Source organism: Furipterus horrens, unplaced genomic scaffold (assembly GCF_987537825.1).
Source record: "Furipterus horrens unplaced genomic scaffold, mFurHor1.1.pri manual_scaffold_11, whole genome shotgun sequence".
Classification (NCBI taxonomy): Eukaryota; Metazoa; Chordata; class Mammalia; order Chiroptera; family Furipteridae; genus Furipterus; species Furipterus horrens.
Window position 1 is genome coordinate 78,343,785 of NW_028327181.1, and position 26,106 is coordinate 78,369,890.

At 36.0% G+C, this 26,106-nt stretch overlaps 2 protein-coding genes across 2 annotated transcripts in view; one reads left to right on the top strand and one right to left on the bottom strand.

Moving 5' to 3' along the window:
- The window catches only part of IKZF3 (IKAROS family zinc finger 3), an 85,268-nt gene extending 72,978 nt beyond the window's left edge, over window positions 1–12,290 (bottom strand). The window contains exon 1 of the mRNA XM_090290751.1: window positions 12,100–12,290. Within this exon, the coding sequence (XP_090146877.1) occupies window positions 12,100–12,106 (7 nt within the window). The 5' untranslated portion in view covers window positions 12,107–12,290. The remainder of the gene's footprint in view (window positions 1–12,099) is intronic.
- Window positions 12,291–15,869: 3,579 nt separating this feature from the next.
- Window positions 15,870–24,724, top strand: ZPBP2 (zona pellucida binding protein 2). Its single transcript, XM_090292388.1, has 8 exons — window positions 15,870–15,918; window positions 16,060–16,125; window positions 17,280–17,405; window positions 20,490–20,651; window positions 21,201–21,419; window positions 22,203–22,285; window positions 23,618–23,798; window positions 24,496–24,724. Exons 1-8 carry the CDS (start codon window positions 15,870–15,872, stop codon window positions 24,588–24,590), a joined length of 981 nt encoding a protein of 326 aa, XP_090148514.1. The 3' UTR covers window positions 24,591–24,724.
- Window positions 24,725–26,106: the final 1,382 nt, after the last annotated feature.

Consider the following 26,106-nt stretch of genomic DNA (forward strand, 5'->3'; position numbering starts at 1 on the left):
AAGACATAAAAACAAGGAGCATGCCTTAACATGAAAGTAATCCCTCCAACCATGAAACACTTCCTTTCTTCTTCTTCTTCTTCTTTTGTATATTTTATTGATTATGTTGTTAAAATAGTTTCAATTTTTTTCCTCCTTTGCTCTCCTCTGCCCAGTACCCCTCTTCCCCCAGCAATCCTTTTTTTCTTCTTTAAATCAAGGTAAAGGTTACAAAATATCAAGGCTACTTTGACACAAGGTCAAATACAGTCCACATTACCATTCCAATTCTTCCTACTTTGCCCTTTTTTATAAAGTATTCCATTTCCTCCCTAGATTAAATATATAATAAAGAAATTGTAGACTGTGGAGAACAGCTTTAAAACAACAAATTTAAAATCTAGTGTTATTTATTTGAAAGGTCAATTACTCTGAAGCTGTTCAATTTACCACGGATATTACATGCCACTAAACGAACATGCAGAGAGAAAAGGAAGGATGCACATTTCAAGTCATTGCTACTTTTTAAAAAATATTTGTGCTAAGATGATTGAATCCAACATATTCCTAGTAATATTTTCATTTTATAACTTCAAAATGCCTAGTTTTTGTTATAACTGGGGTCAAAAACAAAATCATTAATTTGAAGTGGATAATATACCTAAATATAAAAATGTTAAAAATCAAATTTCTGCACAGAAGAATATTGTCATGGTCTTGGAGTGGCAAAGATTTCTTAAACAGGACATAAAATGTACTTAAACCCCAAAGAAAGAATTTTGATAAATTAGTCTTCATTAAAATTAAGAATTCTAGTTACCAAACAGGTTACAAAAACAAATAACTAAATTACAGGCTATGACAAAAAATTTACAATACACTTTTGATAAAGTACACATTTCCAAAATATTTTTTAAATGTCCACAAAAGCAATTAAAAAATACAGACAACCCAACCTTTTTTGAAATCCTCACCTAAGGATATGTTTATTGACTTTTGGAGAGACAGGAAGTGGTGGGGGGAGGGAAGAGAGCTAAAAACATCGATATGAGGGAGAAACATCGATTGGTTGCCTCCGGTACACATCCCAACCAGGGATTGAACCCACAATCTAGGTTTGTGCCCTGACCAGGAATCAAACTCACAATCTTTTGGTGTATGGGATGATGCTCCAACTAACTGAGCCACCTGGCCAGGGTCAAACAACCCAATTTTTTTTAAAGGCACAGAAAACTTATTCAGGCACTTCCGGAAGGAGGTATCCAAATGGCCAATAAATATATGAAAAGTTATTCAGCATCATTACTCATCAGAAAAATGCAAATTAAAGCCACAGTGAAATACCATTACACACCCATCAAAATGGCTAAAATTAAAAAGACTGACTGATAATAGCAAATGTTGGCAAGATGTGGAACTGGAACTCTCAGACATTGCTAGTGGGAAGGGTAAACTGGCCCAACCACTTTAAAAACTGGCAGTAAGTGTTCAAGCTAAATATATACCTACCCTGTGACCCAGAAATGCTAGTCCTAGAGCTAGATCCAAGAGAAATGAATGTATATGTCTACCAAAAGACATGCACAAGAATGTTCATAATACAGACAAAACACTGGAAACAATCAAATGTCCATTAACAGTGGAATGCATAAACAAATTGTGATATACTTGTATTCATACTACTTAACAATAAATGAGAATGAACTACTAATAAATGTTACAATATAGATGAATCTCAAAAGTACATTGAGCAAAAAGAAGCCAGACACTACTATATGATTCCATGTATATGGAATTCAAGAACAGGAAAACTGATCTATGATCATGTAAATCCAAATAGTGGTTAACTTGGGGCAAAAGTTATATTAATTATAAATGGGCACAAGGGAATCTTCTGGGGTGATGCAAATGTTCCATATGTTGATTTGGAAGGTGTGTGTATAAAAAAATTAATCAAGCTACATACATAGGATGTGTACTTATTGTACAGTTATTCCTGAATTTTAAAAAATCTATTAAACATTCAAACACTTTCACATATCTAAAAGCCCAAACTTTAGAAATGCAATTAGAGCATTATCTTCCCACTTTTGTAAAAAGTTTGAATTTCAAGGGTTTTTGATCATTCTTCTATAATCTTTATAGATTATATATCTACACTAACCATCCACTGAAAAGACACCATAAATCTTAAAAATTCTCATGGTTAGGAAATTTATTTACATGTCATGTGACAACTAAATATGAAGATATTTTCAGTGATACCTAATTCCCCAAACTTCCCTGTGAACTGAGATTTCAAGATGTTTCGCCATGCAATTTTTTTGTCTTTGATTTTTTTCAATAAACTTAGGCTACAGGTAGTTGTCATTCATCTTTGGAAACAAACAAACAAACAAACAAACAAAATCTCTTGATTCACATTTCTCTTTGGTACCAGTTCCACTTATTTCTCTGCTTCTCACCTTCTAGCTAAACTTCTGGGGGGAGGGAGGGAAATGGTCTGTATCAATGTTTCTGTTTCCTCTATCCCCATTCCTGCTTTGCCTACTTCAATTCGATTTCCATCCCCACCACTCCACAAAAAAGTTTTGTTAAGGTCACTAGCAGGTTTTATGTTGCCAAAACCGATGCACACTTTCTGCCTTCACTTTACTCGATTTTTCGGCAACATTCGGCATAACTGACTACCCACTCCTTCACGAAACACTCCTCTCTTGAATACCACTACACCCTACTGTGCTGATTTGACTCCTGTCTTGCCCTGCCACCCTTTCTTTGGCGAGTTTCCTCCTACTCTATACGACTACCTAAATAAGATGCTTTTTAGGGCTCAATCCTGAGCACCCTTCTCATAGTCCATGCTCCCTTTAGGTGCTCCCATTCATAACCATGGCATTAAGAACCATTTATGGGCTGAGAACAACAAATTTCTATCTTTAGCCAGACCTCTTATTTAGAGGAGAGGTTCACTAACCTTATCCCAACTAGTATTCTCTACATTAGCACTCACACCATAGTTTTAATTATTTCTTTCGGCATTTGAAGATTTTATTTTTCAAAGAGGGGAAGGGAGGGAGAAAAAGAGGGAGAGAAACATCAGTGAGAGAGAAACGTTGATAGGTTGCCTCTCAAACAAAACCGGAACCCCAGGCATGCGCCCTGACCCAGAATCAAATCAGCAACCTTTCACTTCTCTGGATGATGCCCAAGCAACTTAGCCACACCAGTCAGGACTGGGGGTCTGTTTTTCTTAGCTGACTATAAATTCAATGAGGGCAAAAGCATTGTCTGTCTTGTTCACCACTGTATTGCCAATATTTTGGCATACATGGCACATATCAGGTGTTCAATAAATATTTTTTAATAAAAAATGAATAAAAACTTCTGACTTGTGTTATAAATGTTGTATTACAACATCAAAATTAAATGTAATGCTATAAAGCTTTGTTTTTCAACTATCTTTTAAAAGTAGCATTTAAACAATAAAATATATTCTAAATACATATATAAAGATGATCCATTACTAATCCATAATGTACTATGAGAGTGATGATAAATTTCACTGATATTTTTCAAACTGTGGGCATAAGAATTCCTTAGGAACCTTGTTGAAATGCAGATTCTGATTCAGCAAGTCTGGCCCAAGAGTCTCCATTTGTAACAATATCCAGACGTTGTCTGCTACTGATCTATAGACCATACTTAGATTAGCAAAGGTCCAAAGGATCCTTGTATGTGATTTATAAACATAACTAAACACCTGCTGGACCTTAACTTTGTGTCTAGAAAAATGCACGGTGATTTTCGTACACATTATCTTATTTAGGCTGTGGCTCGTCTCTTGCAGCATAGTAAACTTAAGAGTGGTTTTCAACCTTCCCAGGACCAAGCATCCCCCTTTTAGAGGGAATATTTTATATCTCTTTTACAATCACGAATTAAACATAACCTATCCACACACATAAGTTTTTATTTTTTAAACATATTTTATTGATTATGCTGTTACAGTTGTCCCAATTTTTCCCTTTGCACACATGTAAATTTTAAAAAATAAAGCCCTAACTGTAACATAAAGGTAAAACTGATGATAAAATAAGTTGTATTTCAATATGTAAATGTACCAGGAAAATTCTTCTAGTCATATATATTTGTAGAATAACCATGAATGCAAGAGCTAAAAATGTAGAAGTATACAGGTGGCATCAATAAGGACAAAAGTTTTGGCTCTGAAGTAAACAGAGAATCATCTCTTAATTGATACAGCAGTTGCATTCTTAGACAGTTCGGATTGTATGAAAACCATGCAAAAATACTTCATGTTTATACATAAAATGGAGTTAGGTTCTAGCAGTCATTATACAGACATAAAATGTTACTGAGTTTCAGAAACAGGAGAGATTCCAACTTAGAATAAAACACAGCTTCTTATAAGAGACAGCATTTGGGACAGACCATAACAGATGAGTGCGGATTTCAATTGATGATGCTATTAACAGTGTTGAAAAGTCAGAAGTTGGTTTGGGTTGGAGAGACCATGAGTTCATTTTTGGATGTTTGAGTCTGAACAGCATTAGAAAAATGAGGAGTTAGGCAAAGCAATGCATGTTCAGGGAAAACTAAGCAGTCAAGAAAAACATGAGCAGACAAAGGATACCACTGGCAAGAAATATTGAGGCTACCTTGTGGGTTGTCTGAAACACCCAACTAAGAAATACTCAAAGTGGTTTTTGAGTAGAGGAGTAACTTCATATTTGAGGAAGATCATTTGAGCAGCAATCTTCAAAACGGATCAAGAGGCAAATCTAGATACAGAGTTACCAGTAGGAAAACAAAAACAAAAAAACAGCAGTCTGAATCAGTAGTTTTCAAAATGTGTTCTATGGAACTCTAGGGCTCCAAAGGGCTGCCACAGGGCAAGGAAAGGACCAACAACTAGGGAGGCCTAGCCATGGTCTCTTGTCCTTTTCCCCCATCTCAAGGGGAATATTACACTTGCATTGGTCCCACATAAGATTTTGGTATAAAAACATACTCTGTTGCCCTGGTTGGGTGGCTCAGTTGGTTTGAGCATCGTCCCAATATGCCAAGGTTGCAGGTTTGATCCCTGGTCAGGGCACATGCAAGAATCAACAAATGTTGATGTTTCTCTCTATCTCCCTCCTTCTCTCTCTAAAATCAGTTTAAAAAAACTTTTAATAAAAAGAAAAAAGTCTGTTCTGTTGATAAGCAATTTTGTCTTGTTTTTATGGCTCATCTAACTCTTGTGAGACTGACCATGGACTATCTCAAGGGGTTACCATGCAATCATCGAGCACCATTGTATAGAGTAATAGCTATAAGATTTATAAGCACCATATCAAGTTTTAATATCAATTTACTTATTATTTGTCCTATTACACAGGGGTAAGCAAAACCAGGTTAATAATAAAGAATAATATAATAATTAATAAACAAATAATAAACAATAAACTCTGTACTCAAAAAGTAGGTTTACAGTTGTGAGTACCTAAAACATAGTCTATTCTTATATTATTAATTAATTAATTATTGTAACATATTCCTTATTATTATTAACTTAACTTTTGCCCACCTCTGTATAGAATGTGCCTCAAGCCCCAAATTAGATTACCTGGAAAATTTTTCTAGTTGTTTAGGTTTGGGGCAAATAGGATCACATTAGGTCACTCATGTTCACAGAAGATAACTCTAGGGTCTTTTGACTTAATAAATTCCATTTAAGATATGCACAGATGCTATTGGCTTGGCTAACTTAGAAGCTATATACTTATTTGCGTACTCTAGTCTCTCAATCTTACTAATTCAAATTTGAGCTAAGATTTTTATAATTATTGTCCTACTTAAATCTTTATAAAATCCATAACATTTACAAATTACCATGTATTCTTGTATCCCTTCAGAGTTACTCACAAAGAATCAAAACAACGGATTACATTCATAAATGTTGAGGGTCTATTTTATTGCTTACCTAACAAGTTCACAATTTTATTTCTAGAATGCATGAAAAACATTAAAATGGTCTCATTCTAATTATTTTGTCCAATTACAAAAATATTTCTATTAATTATGGGAAATTTTGTTTTTATGGTGGCAAGCAGAAGTGTGTTGGTTAGGATGGACCATAAACTCTTTTGTCCTGCTAAAATGATTCACAAACCAAGAGAGATAGAGTCTAAATGGTTTATACAAGTTATAAGTAATTTCTCTCACTTGGCCTCCTTGAATCCACTGGCACATAACTGCTTTAGACAAATATTTCTTGTAGTCCAATGGGCCATCTATTTCTCACAGTCTGAGTGGCACAGCATAACATTCACAGTAGCAAACTAAAATTAGGAAGCTCTGTCTTACAAAGAAGTTATATAGCCAAAGGGACCAGGGGCTTAATTTCTGAGTCATAATTTCCACAGAACTTGTTGAATGAATCTTAGACAATACAGGCTTCCAGAGATTACTTAAAAGGAAAGTGTCTGTTTCTATACCAGTTTTCTGTTTTTGTTTATATTTTTATTGAGGAAAAATTAGTATATAACATTGTAGACATTTCAGGTGTACATTACAATTTGACATCTGTATACTCTACAGAGTGATCAACACCAAAAGTCTAGTTATCATCCATCACCATGCAGTTGATCCCATTCACCCATTTCCCCCACACCCCATCCAACCCCCTTCCCCTCTGGTAACCACCAATCTGTTCACTAGTATGTATGAGCTTGTTTTTGTTTTGTTTGTTCATATGTTCATTCATATATATATATATCTTCTTTATCCATTTATCAATAGATGAACACTTAGGTTGTTTCTATATCTTGGCTATTGTAAATAATGCTGCAATGAACAAAGGGGTGCATATGTATATCTTTGCAAATTAGTGTTTTTGCATTCTTCAGATAAATACCCAGAAGTAGGATAGCTGGGTCACATGGTAATTCTATTAATTTTTTGAGGACTCTCTACACTGCTTTCCAATAGTTTCTAAACTTTTTTTAAAAGAAGCATTTCATGTTTTCAAATGAAATTTTACATGAATTACAATACATAAAACAGATAAAGGGGTCTCTTAGTATACAATTATAATAAGTTTAAATAATTATTATTAAAAAATCAAACAAGAACAATATAGCTGATTTAATAAATGAAAACTGAAAATCTTTAATTATTGATAAAAATTGTAGCTTTATGTCAGCTTCAACATGTAAATTACTTCTGTACTTTGTCTTATCTACCAATATGAAAAAAATAAAGATGCACACATATAAAACTATTACTACTACTTGCAAATGTTTTACCTTATTATTACAGAATAGTTTTTAGTTAGACTATTCCCTGGAATTTGAAAGAGGGTGGAAAGTAATCTTTGTTTCAAAGCTGGATGACTAAAAATATCTAACAATTGTATAAATTTTTTAATTCTGAACATAAAAATCAGACAAGAAGTACACCAACCTTACAATAAGTATTTTAAAATTTTACAATATATAATCATGATGTGCCATGACACAAATTTTTGTTATTGAGCAGTTTATTACTATACCATACTGTGACAAAAGCGTGTCCCAAGCACCTTAGCCTAAACCTTTATAGACATATAATTAAATACATGGAATAGGAGAGTTAGTGATATTCTTAAGTAAATAATTTTATATGAACAAATGTGCACAGGAAAAAAATACCAGTGCAGAACCATATTCTTACTCAAGTGACAGTTATAAATTTATAATATTTTCAAAGAGTTGAATTAAAAGTTTTATTTTGAGGTCAAAGTATAAGTTTATACATTGATAATCTTCAATGAATTAAAATTTAGTAAATGATACACATGAAAATAAAATGAAATTTAAATCAAGCTAGCCCTGATATACATTCTAAAATCTTCTACCAAACCTTTAACAGCACCTCTGACAAATTAACCAGCAGAATTAACTAGTTTCAATGTCACTGTTTCCTTATTCTCTTTACCATAAAAGATGAACAAATAGTCAAATGACCAAACATGCAGGCAATTCATTCATTAATTTATTCAATAAATGTGACAGCACTCCAGGAGCCAATTAATATTGGAGGTCTGATAAAAGATCTACCAATAATCTTTTAGTCCATATGATTGTGGGAGAAGGGGTGGGCTGGGTGGGGGAGAGCAATGGGGGAAAAATGAGACAACTGTAATTGAAAAACCAAAAAAAAAAAAAGAATAAACATGGAAGTGGAATGTCAAAAAAAAAAAATCTTTTAGTCCTAAATAAGTGAAAGTATACATACATTTATATATTAATGACAAGTTTATTATAAGGTATTTAAAAGGTATCACTGGAATATTTATGCTAATTTTATGGTACCATCTACATCTTACCGATTGAGAAAACAAACTTCTGCTCATATATGATCTGTATTTCAATGGACTAATATATGATCCTGAAATCTGATGAGGTGAAGTTAATAGATAAGAGTTAGCTGTGATAGTCTAGCCAAAAAGAAAAAGAAAAAAATTTTTTTTTCTAAGCTTTCTTTTTCTATTATGCCATTTAATTAAGTACGTAAAAAATTTTCTGAGCTCTATCAAAGAATTGCTATCACCAATTCCCTACTCACAAAAATTAATTACAGAGAACAATGTGCTCATTGCAGGGAGGGGAGGGTGGAGAAAGGAGGGAGGTAGATAGAGGTGGAAGAGGGTATAAGGATGATAAATGGTAATGGAAAAAATACAATAAAAAATGAAATATAAATAAAATAAAAGAAAAATAAATATATAGAAGGCATCATAATAAATATAATGAAAGTCACTTTACAGCACTATTTTCCTAACTGAATGCAACAAATTCTGAGAGTCTTTTATGAACCAGGAACTGTTCCTGGCACAACACATCCAAAAATAAGAAGCTTAAAGGCCAGGGGGAAATAAACACTTATACCAATAAATAATTTTGGTACAATTGACAGAAGTATGCACAGAAAGGAAAGACCTCTATTCTAGCTGAGGGGGGTGAGGAACTGGGTAGGATAACTACCAGAAGGCACCAGGGAAGGTCATCAGAAGGAGATCATAGTGATGATGCTTGAGCAGGGTCTTGAAAGATGAGCAGGCATAACCAGGTAAAGAATGGGGTGAAAATTTTAGCAAACATAGAAGTATGAAATAGTATATTTATTGGATTATAGGAAATTTTCTAAAATTACATTCTAGCAAGACTCCATGGCTTTTGCTCCTTTGAACTTTACCATTTCATTCTTCATCCACTCATAATGGAGGGCTAGTAAAGTCTACCATAGGAAAGCTATTATCTGTAAATCTCAACCATCCAGAGCACAGAAAGGAGCCTTGAAATGAAAAATGGCTTCCACAAAAGCAATGTAGTAAAGAAGTAGAAGATGACATCAAGAAGGAGACAACGTTGTGCAATAACCTGGGAATATTTAGCATAGGGGCATTCAGCTCTGCACAGTTCACAACCCCGTGAGAATATACTATAGAACAATACATTACCTGACGGTCAGAATAGTGACCCAGGGTCACCAAGATACAGTTAACTCTTGTGTGCCTGTTTATAAAGCAGGGGGACTATATAATAAATATGCTTAGAAAGATCTCCATCCAATAATGTTTAAAAGAAAGGTTTTATAGTAAATGAAAAACATGCCAATACCTGTGAAATTCATACTTGTGAACCACCTCATTTCTCAACCATACCAAATAGAAGAGCTATTATTACATCACGAATAACAAAATTTAGCAACATGAAGAGTCTTCGGATAGAAAATATTTAGGATCACAGATTGTGGGGGAAAATTCATAGCTTCTGCCTTATTATATGCATTAACCCTTTTTATTTTTATATGACAAAATTTCTATTTCAAAAGCTTATTTCGTCTGACATTTTCACACATAGAAATGCCTGTTGAATGAAAAGATGAATAAATTTCAAAAGATTTTATATGCTAAAGGAATGACTCTATGGCTTCCCATTTCACAATTAAACTATGGCATATTAATTTGGCCAACAAATTAGGCAAAAAAAATAAAGGTATTCCATAAAATATTCCACCTTCTCATATTATCAAGAAATGAAAGATATCCAATATATGTCAAATCTCTATGCTAGATTGAGACCAAAATATCAAAAGAATATAAAAATACTTTATTTTAAATATCAAATACATGAGCCATATCAATCTTAGGTGGCTATAAAAGAACAAGATATTTTACTACATAAAGTACTCTGTCCTCAAGGACCTGATGTTAGAATAGGCTAATTCACATCATTAACTGTTTTTAAAATTTTATTTTTTTATTTACATGTTTAAATGTTTTCATTAAGCTTACTATATACCATCTATCTCCCTGAACCTATGAATTTAGTCATCTAAACTCACAACTAATCACTGATCTATATTCTACATTGTCTCTTTCCATATACAGTCTGCACATTTTGAATTAAATTCTACACAACTTTTCATTTCTTCCTATGCAGAATCTTCATCCAGGATTACTTAAAAGTCTTTATTATGACATTAATATTCTAAATTGTGCTTTTTAGTTAATAATTTACTTACTTCACATTTAATAAATGAATTTGGTAGTATTAACATATACAGAGAAATGCTCCAGTTTCCAAGGATTTAACACTATACTACATTATTCTTGAAAAGTACAATGATTAAGACTAGAAAAAAATAGTGCTGGGGTACTGATTTGTAATTTAACAAAAACACACTCAGAAATTCATTTATAATAAAGCAGGAGAGTTTTTAAAACTATTTTTCATAGTATACAACTTAATTTTTTCCTGTCCTTTGCCAGTGAAACCTTTACATATTCAAAATTACACTCCATAAACTATTTTTTTAAATACTCAAAGTGCCAATTTTTTAGTTATTTTAAAAACTGATAACTTAAAAATTTTTAAGCATAGTTTTTCATAAAACACTTGAAGCATTATTCAATAATGGCCATTTTAAGGTTTCTATGGACACACTAAATACATACTGTTCATTGACTTATTATTTGTCATTTTAGGGAAAAAATGTGTATATGAACCAAGGCAGTTTAAAAAATTGCTAGCATACCCATATACAAACTGAGGATTTAGGATCACACTATTGCACTCAAATATCCTGTGAAACAAAAGCTTTATCATATTTATTTTCATGTCCCAAAATATTTACTCTAATAACTTCATATATTCTAGATCTAAAGCTGCCAAAAATCAAATTTCATTGGCAATAAGAGAACCTTCGATTTTTATGAAGAAAATATCCATGCTATTCATAATATTTATCAAACTAACATCTTAATTAGGTGTCATTATCTCATTTATTAATTGAATGAATACATTTCTCATAAATTCTAATTTTCTAAATATCACCATCTCCCCCAACTTGAGATGCATCTGCCATTTTCAAGGTTTTAAAAGCATGTTGAAAAGACTATTGAAAAGTTTACAATACTAGTGTGAAATTTGAATTATCCCAAGGAAGTACATACTGAAATTTGTTTTAGGAAGCGAAGATAATTTTATGACTTCTAAAATTAATTCAAGTGAAACTCAATGTTAGCCTGATTTTTGCTTTGTGAAAAGAAGGATCATTAGAAGATCGAGTTCCAGGGGACCAGCAAGTGCCAACCACTTTAAAATGTACCTTTCCCATACGAGAGCATTTATTCTTAGAAGAAGAAAAGTCGCCTGTCTTTATAAACAAGTTACTTAGATTAGCCTAATTCCAATGGACATTGAGGCCATAGATGAAAAAAAAAAAAAAATCCGAAAGGATTATTTATTCCAACCCAGGTTTGCTGCCATTTCAGGGCCGCCCCGTAGGTACTCTTCCTTTATGGACTTAAGAGTCGACCCCTCCTGTTTGACACCCCCTAAGAAATAAAATTTTGGAGAAGTAACCACTTTCCAAAGTTGAGTGGTGGTGGCATATGAGAGCTGTATGAGAACCGACGCGCTTTGCCCTCTTAAATGCCTTATGTTTACTTTTGACAAAAGAAACAAATAGAAGCAAAACCGAGATTCAGAAGGAACTCTCTCTGCTGCGTGCCCTGGTTGAGCTTTTCAAAGACCCCCTAGAAAAAGAAGCGGGCTGGAGGCTCACCTTCCATCTCGCCGCCGGGCTGGGCTGGAGCAGCAGCTCTTGCTACCCCACCACTCCACGTGCTCCTGCCGTCGCCAGGACGCAGCGCGCAGCTGGCGGGAGATTCCTGGCGCGGGGAGTCCCCAGGATCCGCCGTCGCGTCGGCGCAGATCTAAAAGGGCAGGCAGGAGCCGGCGACCCGCCGGTGCGCGGGGTTACAGCGGCGCTGGCTGGCGGCGGCTTTAAAAGACGCTCATCACGGAGCGCAGGTGGTTTCGCTCCTCCATCCCCTTTTGAATGTCAAACAGGAGAAACCCCATAGGATGGAAATAGCACATCAGTAAATTGTCTCAAAATGCCTATTTTAGAAGGACAGGGATGGGAGAGTACTATCCCATTGGGTGGGGGCGAGGGAGTCTGGATGGCTTTCTTGCAAATTTAAGTTCAAAGAGGTTTGTCTTAAATTGAGCAAGATCTGGAACTTTGGGTTTAGATTCAGGGATAACAGCCATAAATATCAATGGAAACTTTTATTAATTCACATGATAAAAGTTCTTCGTCCAAATTTGCAGGAAGTTCCAAGATAGTGCAAAAGGATTTTGGCACCTTTATCAACTCAACTTTTTCATTTTCGGAAGCAATTCTCTCACTTTGGTTTTCCCCTCTGGGAACTGCTTAGTTTACTTGTCACCCCTCACAAAATACTACATACTGTATGTCTGGATTTTCTACTACCCTGCCTTCTTCCAAATAGGACCTGAGACAGCTTACAAAAATACACAATGTATCAGAAAAGTAAGTTTAAAAAAGTAGAGTTAGGGTGGTGGAGTGAAGGTGATAGTAAAATTAACTTAAAGGTGTTAGTACACAGAGATGTACCAGTAAACATCTTTTCCAACATCCTTCCTACTTTGTAGAAGTAAAGCACACATTTGACGTTAGGGAGAGGAAAGGGGAAGTAATCACAGAGCAGTTTTTCAAAAGCAGCGCTGTTCTTCATACTGAAGTCTAAGGGACATTTTTCGGGTCAGCGCTTATGAAATTACCCAGTGTGTTGAATTGAACAACATGTAAATGATTTTCAAAAAGGCCACTTCCACCTTTGGTATAAATTTATGTTGTCAGTGTATATAAATATATTTGAGACTTAAGGTTCGGGGTACGTGCATATCAACAGACCATATCAGAAGAAAACCACTCTTACAAGTTAAAGTAGGCTTGCAATTTAATGAATTTTAGTTTAAGTATGCCTTGATATAGGAGGTCAACATATATATACATATGCATATATATGCACATATCTGTGTATGTTCGTGTGGGTTTTTTTTTTTTTTTTTTAATTAGTAAATGCCTTAGATTGACTTAGTTTTAAGATCTCAGTACCCTGGCAGCATCTCTATAGCCTGTATGGGTTGGAGTTCTACAGGATAATATGAATTTCAGAGAAATACTCTAAACACCAGGTCTAATTTTAGTATCGAAAGGGGAAATTTGTTGTTTGTTAGTTTCTAAAAACAAAAATAGCACATCAAAAGTAGCTGAAGAGGAACTGTAAAATTTCACAGGGATGGTGTAAGGATGAATAGTTATTTGGTTATTAAAAAGTTATAAAAAAGACTTTTATCTTCCATGATAATGTTCTTTATACTTAACATTGGAACGTGTTACTACTCTCTAAATAGTTCAGAATTGAGTGTTTCAGACTCCAGAGAGTGACACTTAAGGGGATTGATAAAAATAAACGGGTAAAATAATTTACGTAGCTATTCCACACACCTAAGTGTGGGCTTCACACAGTGACTGACTTCCTTCCAAAAAGTACAGTATGAAAGGAGGTAACTTTATAGTAGAGAAATCTGACAAACACTACCTCAACCAGGTTATCAAGGCAACATTAACAGTGATAAGGCATGTTAATAAAAAGTACACTTGATATGATGTGATGACAATGGCATTTTACCTCTGTAGCCTTCCACACCAAAAACCCACAACCCCAACGAAAAACATCAAATTCCAAAAAAGAGGCATTCTGCAAAGTTCCCGACCGGTTAAGGTCAGGTCAATGTTATCAAAACTGTCATTAACTGTCAAGGTCATCAAGAACAAGAAATGTCTGAAAAACTGTTACAGCCAAGAGGAACCTGAGGAGACATGGTAACTAAATGTAATGTGGGATCCCAGATGGGATCCTAGAGTAGAAGAAAAGACATTGGCTAAAAACTAAGGAAATGTGAGTAAAGGATGGACTTTTAAAAATAGTAATGTATCAATATTGGTTCGTTAGTTGTGAGAAATGTACCATACTAATGTAAGATGTTGATAATAGGAAAAACTTGGTGGGAGTACATGAGGACTCTCTGTACTATCTTTGCAATTTTTCCATAAATTTAAAACTGCTCTAAAATTTAAAAATTATTTAAAAAGTGGATGGATACTTTCAACAAACAATTACTATTCAGTTGGTTAAGTCTCTTCTGATAGTATTCAAATGTATCTTACAAGATTTACAAGGATCAATTACTTAAAACTGGGAAGCTAATAAAACACTGGATTCATAACATACTTTGACTAAAACTGGAATGATAAACTTCTAGAGAATCAAAGATAATACCTGAATTTGTCTTCATTGTCATCACTTTAAGAAGGAACAGTTGAGGCTCAACATGAATCTAGACATGGTAACTGACATGGGTGGATCTGACTCACTGAATCACATTTCACGGCTTATGCTATGTGGGTAAAATTAACAGTGACTAAAAATGAAATCACTGACAAAGGTTGCTCCCGGACCATCTGAGAGAGTCCAAGTACTACTGACTCGGCTGGAAGGAAATAAAACTGAAAAAAAACCTCTTGATCTCACCCCAAATAATCATTCTGCACCCTGTCTGAACCTTGGGCTTTCTACCCACCAGCCTACTCAAAACCACGACTGCGGGTGTCCCGCTGCTAAGAAACAGACAACACACAGGACCTGTCAGGCCATGAAATTAATAGCCAGAAGGAACCATGAAAGACGTGGGCAGTCTCTTTTGGAGCCCTCCGATCTTGATGTATCCGTCCCCACAGGAAAAGCAGATTTAGGGATCTTGCTTTTCAACAGGGCGAGGTTGCTACTCAACCCTGGACAAATTTGCATGCGGGGTCTCTCTCGTCTCTAATGAAACTGAAAATGAAGATTAAATGTTTCTCTGGAGTGGCAAGGCCTTGTTGGAGCACTAGTGGGATTCTTCAGCTTCTTTTTGTGGGTAGAAGAATGCAGTCCGGTAAAAATTGGGTGTAAGAGTTTGAAAAAGCTTGTGCACAGACTTTCAGACTGAGTTCACGAGTAAAAAGAGCCCACTCGGAGCTCTCTGCTCCTTGCGAGGGGGAAGTTCTAACAAGCTTCTCCCTTGCCCGGGTCCTAATATAATCGCATACCCAACCCACCCTACGCCACCGCCATGCTTGGGAGTTCTTCTCGTCGACCTCTTCAGCCTCTGGACTAAGAGAGCGACCGCAACGCCAGCCCTCGGGAAGCGGCTGCGCAGACCCCTCAGACAACCGAGAGCGCGGGAAAACGGCTCCAGACTGGAGACGCGAAGTCTCCACACGACGGCGGCCGCGTGCGAGCCTTGGGGCGGGGCGCCGGCTCCCGCGCTCCCGCCCACAGCCCGCTGGCCCCGCCCCGGGGCGTGACCCCGGCGGTTTGCTCCGCTCTGTGGAGGAGAGGTGGGATGCCGTTGGGTGGGGCTGGGGTAGGAAGAAGCGTGCCCCTCGACAGTTGCCGCTGCGCCAGTCCCTGAGCTGCGATGCGAGCGTGGGCCTTAATTTCCGCGGTGCTCTGGTACCTCACCCGACGTGGGTATCCTCCCGCCCGGCCTCCAGGCCTCTCTCTCCCTCCTTGCCCGTCCTACGTCCTTCGCTTCGCGCCGCCCTGCCCCACGCGGAACCCCAGGTTCCTCTTCTGCCTAAAATGTCAGTGGTGTCTTCCCTCCGCAGCTGGATGGCAGCGTTTTTCCGAAATCACTAAGAAAGGCTTCGTTTATGGCAAGCCAGAACACACAGGTAATAAGGACCTCTTCACCCGCAGTCTATCAGAGGGCCGGGGTGCCGTGGGCCTGCTCAGGTTCTTCCCGTGGCGAGAAAGGCAGCGGATGCCTCCTGAACGTCCGCCGTGTCCTCAGAACCTCCTGAAGGTTGCATCGTTTCATCCTTACAGCGACCCGACTGCGCCTTAGTTATGGTACCACGTTGCCGATAAAGCCCCGCAGCTCGTAGGGAGCTAGGATTCAACCCAGATCTCTTTCTCTGGTGCCACCTCTCTTCCAGGGGTCTCTGCGGCTTTGCCACCTGTCAGGCCCACTAACAGAAGTAATTTCCAGGACTGGAAGTGTCCCTGTTGGGAACACCCTTTTCCCTCCCCTTATTAACTAGAAGTCCTACACATCTTTTAAGGTTCAGCTCAAATGCCATTTATCACTGTGATGAAACTTGCCCACCCTCCCCAAGGAAAATGAGTCACACGGCTAACTTTACATACCTTTGGGCTGGTTCATAGTATTTGTCAGGTTTGGAATCTCTCAGTTTTTGGAGCCCCGCCCGCCCTTCCCGGCCACCACCCAATTGTAGAACAGTGTCTGCTTTACATCTTCAGAACCTGGCATTCAGCAGGCTTTAAAATTAATATCTTGAGCTGCATTGGTTCCAAGCAGATGATTGCTGCTTCCACCAAATCTGAAACAGAATAGGTAATTGCAGAAAATTGCTCTAGTATGCTCGATATAGGCTTAATTATTGTTCCCGACAGGGGACATTTATAGTTAAAAATCAAGTTTCACTTAAGGGTGATAATGATCATCTTTAAAATAGTTTTGCAATCAAGTTCCTTTCTGATCTTTAAATTGATTGCACTACCCCTTCAAAACGTTATGATTTCAGTGAGTTCTGAATCTTTACATTGTATTGTGTGCATTTTTATAAACAAAACTATAATATAACAGAAAAAGACGAAAATTGACTAGTAGTCTAGAGTTTGAAAAACTATGAGTAGCAAAACAGACTTGCATTCTAAATGTCATAATGAATGATATATGCTGATTTTTAAGATAGTGAAATCCAAAAAGAAGTAATCAGTATCTTTGGGACAAAAGGTAGTAAGTGCATTTGTTAATTTAATTTTGTTATATAATTTAACAATATATTATTTTATTTTATCACAGTGATGATATATGTAGAATTACATCACAATAGCCCATTCCTTGTCTGTATGGATATAGAACAGGCTGAAAAAGAAACAGTGGACCCCACCTACTTATGGATTGGACCTAATAAAAAGCCATTAAAAGGTAAATTACTTGATTTTAATACCTTCTTTTTTAAATGATCTGAGCATTTTTTTTTTTTATCCTCACCTGAAGACACGTTTTCCATTGCTTTTTAGAGAGAGAGGAAGGGAGAGAGAAACATCCAAGGGAGAGAGAAGCATTGGTTGCAGGATCAAAGCATCCATTGGTTGCAGGATCGAACCCACAACCTAGATATGTGCCCTGACCAGGAATTGAACCTGCAATCTTACAGTTACCATATGATGCTCCATCCAACAGAACCACACTGGCCAGGGCTGAAGTGAACATTTCTAAGAAAAGCACTGTCACTTATTGGAATGCACAAATTGAAATTTAATTTTAATTGCAGTTTCACTTGCTCCATACTTAAACAAATCACTTTATATCTTGATCTGTGCCTTATTTCCTCCTTATGTAAAAACTGAAACGGTAATTTTTACACCCTACTTTCCAGAGCTGTATTAGTTCAAAAAAAAAATTTATAAGGCCCTGGCCAGGCAGCGTGGTTGGTTAGAGCATCGTCCTGATACGCCAAGGTTATGGATTCAATCCCCGGTCAGGGCACATGAAAGAACCAACCAATGAATGCATAAATAAGTGTAACAACAAATGGATGTTTTTCTCTTTTTCTCCCCTCCTTCCTCTGTCTCTAAAAATCAATAAATAGCATTTAAAAATATATATATAACCTAAAATTTATCCTTGTAGCACCTGAAATAGGAGTTGAACTATCTAATATGTAATTTTTCATATTAGAAGAGCATCTTGGATTATAAACATTAATTCCTATTTTTTGTGGGGAAATTGTATAGTATTACAGGGCAGTGTAATTTCATTTACTGAATTACTGGAATAAATAATTGAAATTAGATGCAAAAAATGTATTAAAGAAAACCAATATCTATTTTAAAGGTGTACTTATCTCATGTGGTTCTCCATAGAGTAATATGACAATTAAAATTTTGTTAAATTCTTCAAGCTAAAATAGTCCATTAATTTTTAAGTATATTTTATTATGCTATTACAGTTGTCCCAATTTTTTCCCTTTGCCCTCCTCTGCCCAGTACACCCCTTCCCTCCAGCAATCCTCTCCTTAGTTCATGTCTATGGGGCATGCACATGAGTTCTTTGGTTTCTCCTTTTCCTTTACTATTCTTAACATTCCCCTGTTTATTTTGTACCTACCAATTATGCATCTTAATCACTGTACCTTTTCTCCCTTTATCCCTCTTCCCCCTTCCAGCTGATAACCCTCCATATCTATGATTCTGTTCCTGTTCTAGTTATTTGTTTAGTTTGTTTTTGTGTTTTAGATTCAGTTGTTGATAGTTGTGAGTTTACTGTCATTTTAATGTTCATAGTTTTTATCTTCTTTTTCTTAAATAAGTCCCTTTAGCATTTCATATAATAAGGACTTGGTGATGATGAACTCCTTTACCTTTACCTTGTCTGGGAAGCACTTTATCTACCCTTCCATTCTAAATGATAGCTTTGCTGGATAGAGTAATCTTGGTTGTAGGTCCTTGCTTTCCATCACTTTGAATATTTCTTGCCAGCCCCTTCTTGCCTGCAAAGTTTCTTTTGAGAAATTAGCTGATAGCCTCATGGGAACTCCTTTGTAGATAACTCTCTTCTTTTCTCTTGCTGTTTCTAAGATTCTCTCTTTATCTTTAACCTTTGACATTTTAATTATAATGTGTCTTGCTATGTTCCTCTTTGGGTCCAACTTGGTTGGGACTTTCTGTGCTTCCTGGACCTGTATGGTTATTTGAGAAGTTTTCTTTCATTGTTTTTTCAGATAAGTTTTAAATTTCTTGCTCTTTTCCTTCTGGCATTCCTATGATTCAGATATTGGCACTTTTTGAGATGTCCCAAAGTCTTCTTAGTCTCTTCTCATTTTTTTGAATTCTTGTTTCTTCATTTCGTACTGTTTCTTTTTTTTCCCTTGCATTCCAAGTCATTGATGTGAATCCCAGTTTTCTTCCCTTCACTATTGGTTCCCTGTGGATTTTTCTTTATTTCAGTTAGTGTAGCCTTCATTACTTCCCTTATGTGTTTGCCAAACTAAATGAGTTCTCTGAGCATCCTTATCACCAGTGTTTTGAACTATGCATCTCATAGGTTGGCTATCTCTGTTTTGCTTAGTTCTTTTTCTGAAGTTTTGATCTATTCTTTCATTTGGGCCATATTTCTTTGTCTCCTCAACTTGGAAGCCTCCATGTGTTTACTTCTGTGTGTTAGGTAGAGCTGCTTTGACTCCCTGTCTTGGCATACCTGTTACATTGTAAGGGGCAGAGTCTTAGGTATTAGTCAGTGTGAAGCAACTCGTTTTACCACGTTGTGGCACTGTATGTAGGGGAGGGGTCAGAGAGGGAACAATGCCACTTGCTTGGCACTCTCACCTTTTCCAGTCACTACCCACTTCCCATATGCAACTGGCACCCCTCCAGCTGCTGCCTTGGTGGTGATTCTCACAGTGGGTGGGTTTGTATCTGTTCTAGGATGGTAGGGGCCTCTAAACAGACTCTCCTGAGAGACAAGCAGTTTCTTCTGCCACCCCAACCCCCACTTGTTTTCACAGCCAGAAGCTATGAGGCTTTATTTTCTCAGCATTGGAACCCTGGGCTGCGCAGTCTGACCTGGGGCTGGGATGGCTCCCCAGGTGTCCATCTGGCTTTTATCCACCACAAGTGAATTTGGGATCGCTTGTTCCTCTGGCCACCACGACTGCCTTGTCACCACTACCTCACCACCACCACACTGAATCCTCTCTTCCCCAATCCCTGGCTCTGCCCCTCCTACCCATCTGGATGAATATTTCTTCTTTAAATCATTGGTTGTAGGACTTCCATACAGTTCAATTTTCTGGCAGTTCTGGTTGTTTTTTGTTTTGAAGTTAGCTATGATCCTTCTTATGGTTGTGCAAGGAGGCGAAGTGTGTCTTCCTACACCTCCATCTGGGCCGGAAGTCAAAATAGTCCATTAATTTTAAATTTTTTGTATTTATTTGTAACCCCAAGTTTACTAAATAAGTTTTTGAATGTTATATGTTAAATAACCAAGTAATTTACTATTTCTGTTTAGGAAATTATCAGATAAATATAACTCAAACAGGAAAGCTGTTGGTGGAAGATTTTCTGCAGATTTCGTCTGGACTTTACACATGTACTCTTTCTTATAAGACCATTGAAGCACATACCCAAGAAGAAAAGATAGTAAAGCAGAGCTATGAATTTATGATGTTTGGTAAAAATATAGGCATACTTTAATTTAATGTACTTCATTTGTATCAGCATTAAGTGTATGGTTTCTCTAGTGAAAATGAATCTGTTATATATAATCATTATGACTTATGAAGTATTTGGGGTGTATTTGACCAGGCAAACTCTTAAATCAATGCCAAGATGATGTATCCTAAATAATCCCCTTTCAGCCTCTCACTTCCCACTGTTTAGGTGTGCAACCTACTTTTATCACAATTTTGCCAGGTTTCTTAAAAACTGATGTTTAATCCTATAAAAGCAAATTAATGAACAACAATGACACTTTGCCAGTTAAGACCCTCCCCCCCAAAAAAATCTTATTTTTCATTGATACTGTTAACTTATCTTTATAGCCAGCCCACAGAAGCCACAACTTTTTCTTTCACTAAAGTTACGAGTTTTGTATATTTTTGTGATACCAAATGATAAAACATTTTATTGGATAAGTTAAGGTTCTATGATGATTTGAAAATTGCTTATTGGAGAAAATTAATGCTCAGCACAATTGCTTTTATTCTCATCTTTTCTAAAGCCTATCAGGAACCTGATTATTCATATCAAATGGCTGTACGTTTTACCACAAAGTCTTGCATAGGAAGACATAATGAAGAGTTTTTTAGAGTGCTGAAGAAAGTCTTGGATAACTTAATCTCTGATTTGTCATGCCATGTCATAGACCCATCATATAAATGCCATTTTGTTAAACTTCCAAAACATGGCCTCATACATGAGCTATTTATAGCTTTTCAAGGTAAAAAAAAATTTTTATTTTGATTTTATGAGTTTAATCTTTAATCATGACAGATTAGAAACCTAATTACCATACTATTATGAGCTCTTTTACAAATAGTAGGACTTAAATGTTTGTTAAGCACTGGAGTATATTTTTGTTCTTAGCCTGGTTATAGTTTTAAAAATGAACACATTGCCCTGACTCCTGTGGCTCAGTTGGTTGGGCTTTGTCCTGCAAAACTAAAGGACATTTCTTTGGTTCCCGGTCAGGGCACAGACCTGGGTTTCGGTTCTGCCCCAGTCCTGGCTTGTAGGAGAGGCAACTGATCCATGTTTCTTTCTCACATCAATGTATCTCCCTCTCCTCTCCCCTTTCTATAAAAACAAATAAAATATTTTTTAAAAATGAACACATTATTTACCTCTAACTCTGATATACTGTTGCTTATTTTTTAGGAGTCAATATTATTTTAAAAATATGGCCTTTAACTATGCAGCTAATATTTAACATAGCTTTTTATAGAATTTTAAATTGTATTTTGGAGAACTTAATAAAAGGGAAGAACCAAACCAAATTAATTTCTATTTATTTTATTTCTATTTTAAAGCCTTGTAGTTACTTCCATTAGCCCCCAGATGGAGTAAACTCATAATGTATAAATGATTCAAATTGTGCAGCTTTATTCCTGGAATTAGATCAAACACATGCACCCATTCATACTGAATTCAGCATTTAGAGCTTTATTGGAATGTTTGGAACTTTTAAGAATCCTTTTGTGAAGATATCATTTTTTCTCTCCAGTTAATCCTTTTGCACCACAGTGGAAAAGTGCATGCAATGATATTGTTGACTGTGAAGGTATTGCTAATCATAATATACTCCAGGTGAGAATTTCATTGTAAGGGAAAATATTTGAATAGTCAATAAAGCTATTTAAATTTTTTTTAACTATTTCATTTTATTTGTTATTTTATTATTAAAGATTTTTGTAACTACTTTAAAAATATTTCTCCATGTCGTAAATATTTATCAATAATAAAGACATCCTTTTATTTAAAAAATGAATATAAAGTATTATTGACTTTTGGCTTTGGTTATTTAAATTGAGATTGTGAGAGTCTTGGCTGTTTCAAGATGCTTTGCTTTGGAACAGTACGTGTGGAATATTATATAGCTCCCCAGGTTAGTATTATATTTTTCTATGACAGAGGATGGATCCTCGATTTTTGTTTCTCAAATGTTAACTAAGCAGCAGCTTGAAGAACAATCTCACAATCAGGCCATCCTAGGGTAAACCAGTGGTTCTTCTAAAACTGTGTCTATGATGATCATAATAGTTGCTGTCTCCTCTGCCATCCTCAGAGGCTAAGAACATAGTCTTAAAAAAATCCCTTCAGCCCTGGCTGGTGTGGCTCGGTGGATTGAGCACTGGCTTGCAAGTCAAAGGGTCACGGGTTTGATTCCCAGTCAGGGCACATGCCTGGGTTGCAGGCCAGGTCCCCAGTTGGGGGAGCATGAGCATACATTGATGTTTCTCTCCCTCTATTTCTCTCTCCCTTCCCCTTTCTCTAAAAAGAAACAAACAAAATCTAAAAAAAAAAAAAAATCCCTTTAACCCTGGCTGGTGTGGCTCAGTGGATTGAGGGCCGGCCTGGGTTGCGGGCTAGGTCCCCAGTTGGGGATGCACAAGAGACAATCACACATTGATGTTTCTCACTCTCTCTCTCTCCCTTCCCATCGCTCTATAAATAAATAAATAAATAAATAAATCTTTAAAAAAAGAAAAATTCCTTCACTTTTTTTGGTCTAGTTCCTGAGCCCACACCCTTTATATTGTGTTCAAAAAGTAAAATAAAATAAAATTTATATCATTAGTTTGTAATGCTGATTAAAGTTTTAGTTTCCATTTTGGAATTCCAATTTCTTTGGAATTAGAAATAATAAATACTATCTACAAATGGAATAGATATGCTGCAAGTAATTGAAAACAATTGTTTATTAACCTCAATTTAATTTTTCTTAACCATTGTACATATGAATCGACAATAATTGACAATAAGGTCAAAGCTATATTAATTTTAGTATTAATACACAACTTTTCAGGAATTCACTTGTGTAAAACATGGATGGTGTGGGCATGTTTATAATATGATGCAGGAGGAGAAATTGGTTCACAGTTTAGTCATTGTACTTCTCACTGGTATTTTAAAATCTAGGCACGAGATCGAATAGCAGAATTTTTTCGGAGACAAGCATATATTTTATACCATGGCTATAAAAGAATCCTACCAGCTATGCATTTTGTGGACCATAGTTTTCAAATGGCACGTGTGGATAGCTGTCGTCCAGGCTTTGGGAAAAATGAAGGTCTACACAGTAATTGTGCTACCTGTTGCGGTAATTATTAAATATAAATATCTACAGATGGTGTATTATAGAATTGTACAGCTGAAACCTACATAATTTTACTAACCAATATCACCTCAGTAAATTCAACAAAAATTAAAAATATATATGTATATAAATATGTAAGTATTTAGGGTATATTGTCAGAATAGATGAATAATTCACTTGGGAAAATTGAATTGAATCTTTACAGGGATCCTCTTACAAAAATGTTACATTTAGCTAAAGGAAAGTAAAATTCAAAGACCGCATTTCTAAACATAATTATCTTCATGTATACTAATCCTTCCTAATGCACTCTTTTATATTACAAAACATTTCTATAGTCTTCTGATTTAAGCTACTGTACTGTGAAGGAAAACAGAATGTACTACCTAGAAAATAGAGAGTTGGAAATTGGAACTAGAAAACTAGAAACAGGAACTCATCAACAAGGCACTGTAGAAGATACTATAAAATCCTGATACTAATGAAAAAATAGGATTCTAACTCTCTCCTGCCTTTAACACCATTAATTACAATGTTTGAAACTTATAAATAATCCCCACAACTTAATTGACTGAACATTATTCAGTAAGTATATCATAGGTATAGAAAAGGTGTGATATTAAAGGCAAAGTTGTATTATTGGTATAAAATACCTCTAACTGAAATTATAATAATCTACTCCATGTGTTTTCCCCTGCAGTGGTTTGCAGTCCTGAGACTTTTAGTCCTGATGGTGATGTTACTTGCCATATCTGCAGTTCCACCCATACCTATGGAGCTAAATTATGCCCATAAATATAAATTGCAATATGAAGACTAGAGGTAAAAATGTTGTTACTTGCTTGTGGAAGTGGGGGATGTAGGATTTGTGCACATCCCAGAGCATCATGGTCCCATTAAGATCAATAAGACCAAAACATTGGAAAACATACATTTTAGAAACTTTGAAAAGATAGTTGACATGGCATTTCTAAGAAGGCATTTAATATCTCCAGTGTACAAAGGGAAGTGCAAGTATTAGTGGATGATTTTTAATGAGATGTGTTTTATTGTTGACAAACTGAATCTGTTGCTCTGTACCTAAGACTATATTAAAGTCAAAAAGAGTAGCAAAGTATAATACAATAAAAACTTTATACTTTCCATATGTTAACTTGTTTGAAATCACTCTTAGATGATATAAAGGCATATATATTACCTTTGTATTTAGAAGCAAAAAAGTTCTTTCTTTTGGTTCCTGTGCTTTTAGCTTGCTTTTTTTACATAATTAATAAACTTTATTTTCTAGTACAGTTTTATATTTATAGAATAATTGAACATGTATTATATAGAGTTCCATACACCCTCTCTAGCCCACACCCTCACCCCTCTCATTTCCCCTATTAACATCTTGCATTAGTGTGATACATTTGTTATAATTAGTAAACCAATGCTGATACATCATAGTTTACATTAAGGTTCATTCTTTGCGTTTATACAGTTCTATGGGTTTTGACAAATGCATGATACATATGTCCACCATTACAGTTCTATACGGAATAGTTTCACCATCCTAAAAATCCCCTGTGCTTCACCTGTTCCTCTAACCTACTCACCCTAGAATTATTGACAACCACTGATCTTTTTATTGTCTCTATAATTTTGCCTTTTCCAAAATGTCATATACTTGGAATTATACAGTATGTTCACTTTTCAGACTGGCTTCTTTCACTTAGAAATATGCATTTGAGAGATCATTCCAAGAAGCACCAACAAACAATAGGAGTCAAAAAAATGGGGAGATAGAGAAACAACCTCCCATCAAAAGGAAAGGTAGAATCCCCAGAAAGAGTGCTAAATGAAATAGAGGGGAGCGAACTATCAGATATGGAATTCAAAACATGGATTATGGAGAAGCTGAATGAGCTCAGCGGAAACTTCAAAGAACTCCAGAAAAACTACAAGGAACTCACAGAAAATTACGTGAGCATGAAAAAGGACATAGAAGCTATCAATAAGAACCAGGAGGAAATGAAAAATACGATCTCTGAATTGAAGAACACAGTAGAAGGAATTAAAAGCAGGCTAGAGGAAGCAGAAGATCGGATCAGCGAGCTGGAGGACAACCTACACAAAAACTCCCAGACAATGCAACAAAATGAAAAAAGACTGAACAAGACTGAAGAGGTTCTAAGACAGCTGCAGGACAACATGAAACGTAATAATATCCATATCATAGGAATTCCAGAAGGAGAAGAAGAAGAGCAAGGGATAGAAAACCTCTTTGAAAAACTAATGACAGAAAACTTTCCTAACATGACGAGAGAAAGAG

Coding starts and splice junctions, on each gene's coding strand:
- ZPBP2 (XM_090292388.1), top strand. CDS start 15,870: ATGCGAGCGTGGGCCTTAATTTCCGCGGTGCTCTGGTACCTCACCCGA. Junction 16,126..17,279: donor TGGCAAGCCAGAACACACAG/GTAATAAGGACC, acceptor ATTTTATCACAG/TGATGATATATGTAGAATTA. Junction 20,652..21,200: donor CTATGAATTTATGATGTTTG/GTAAAAATATAG, acceptor TCTTTTCTAAAG/CCTATCAGGAACCTGATTAT.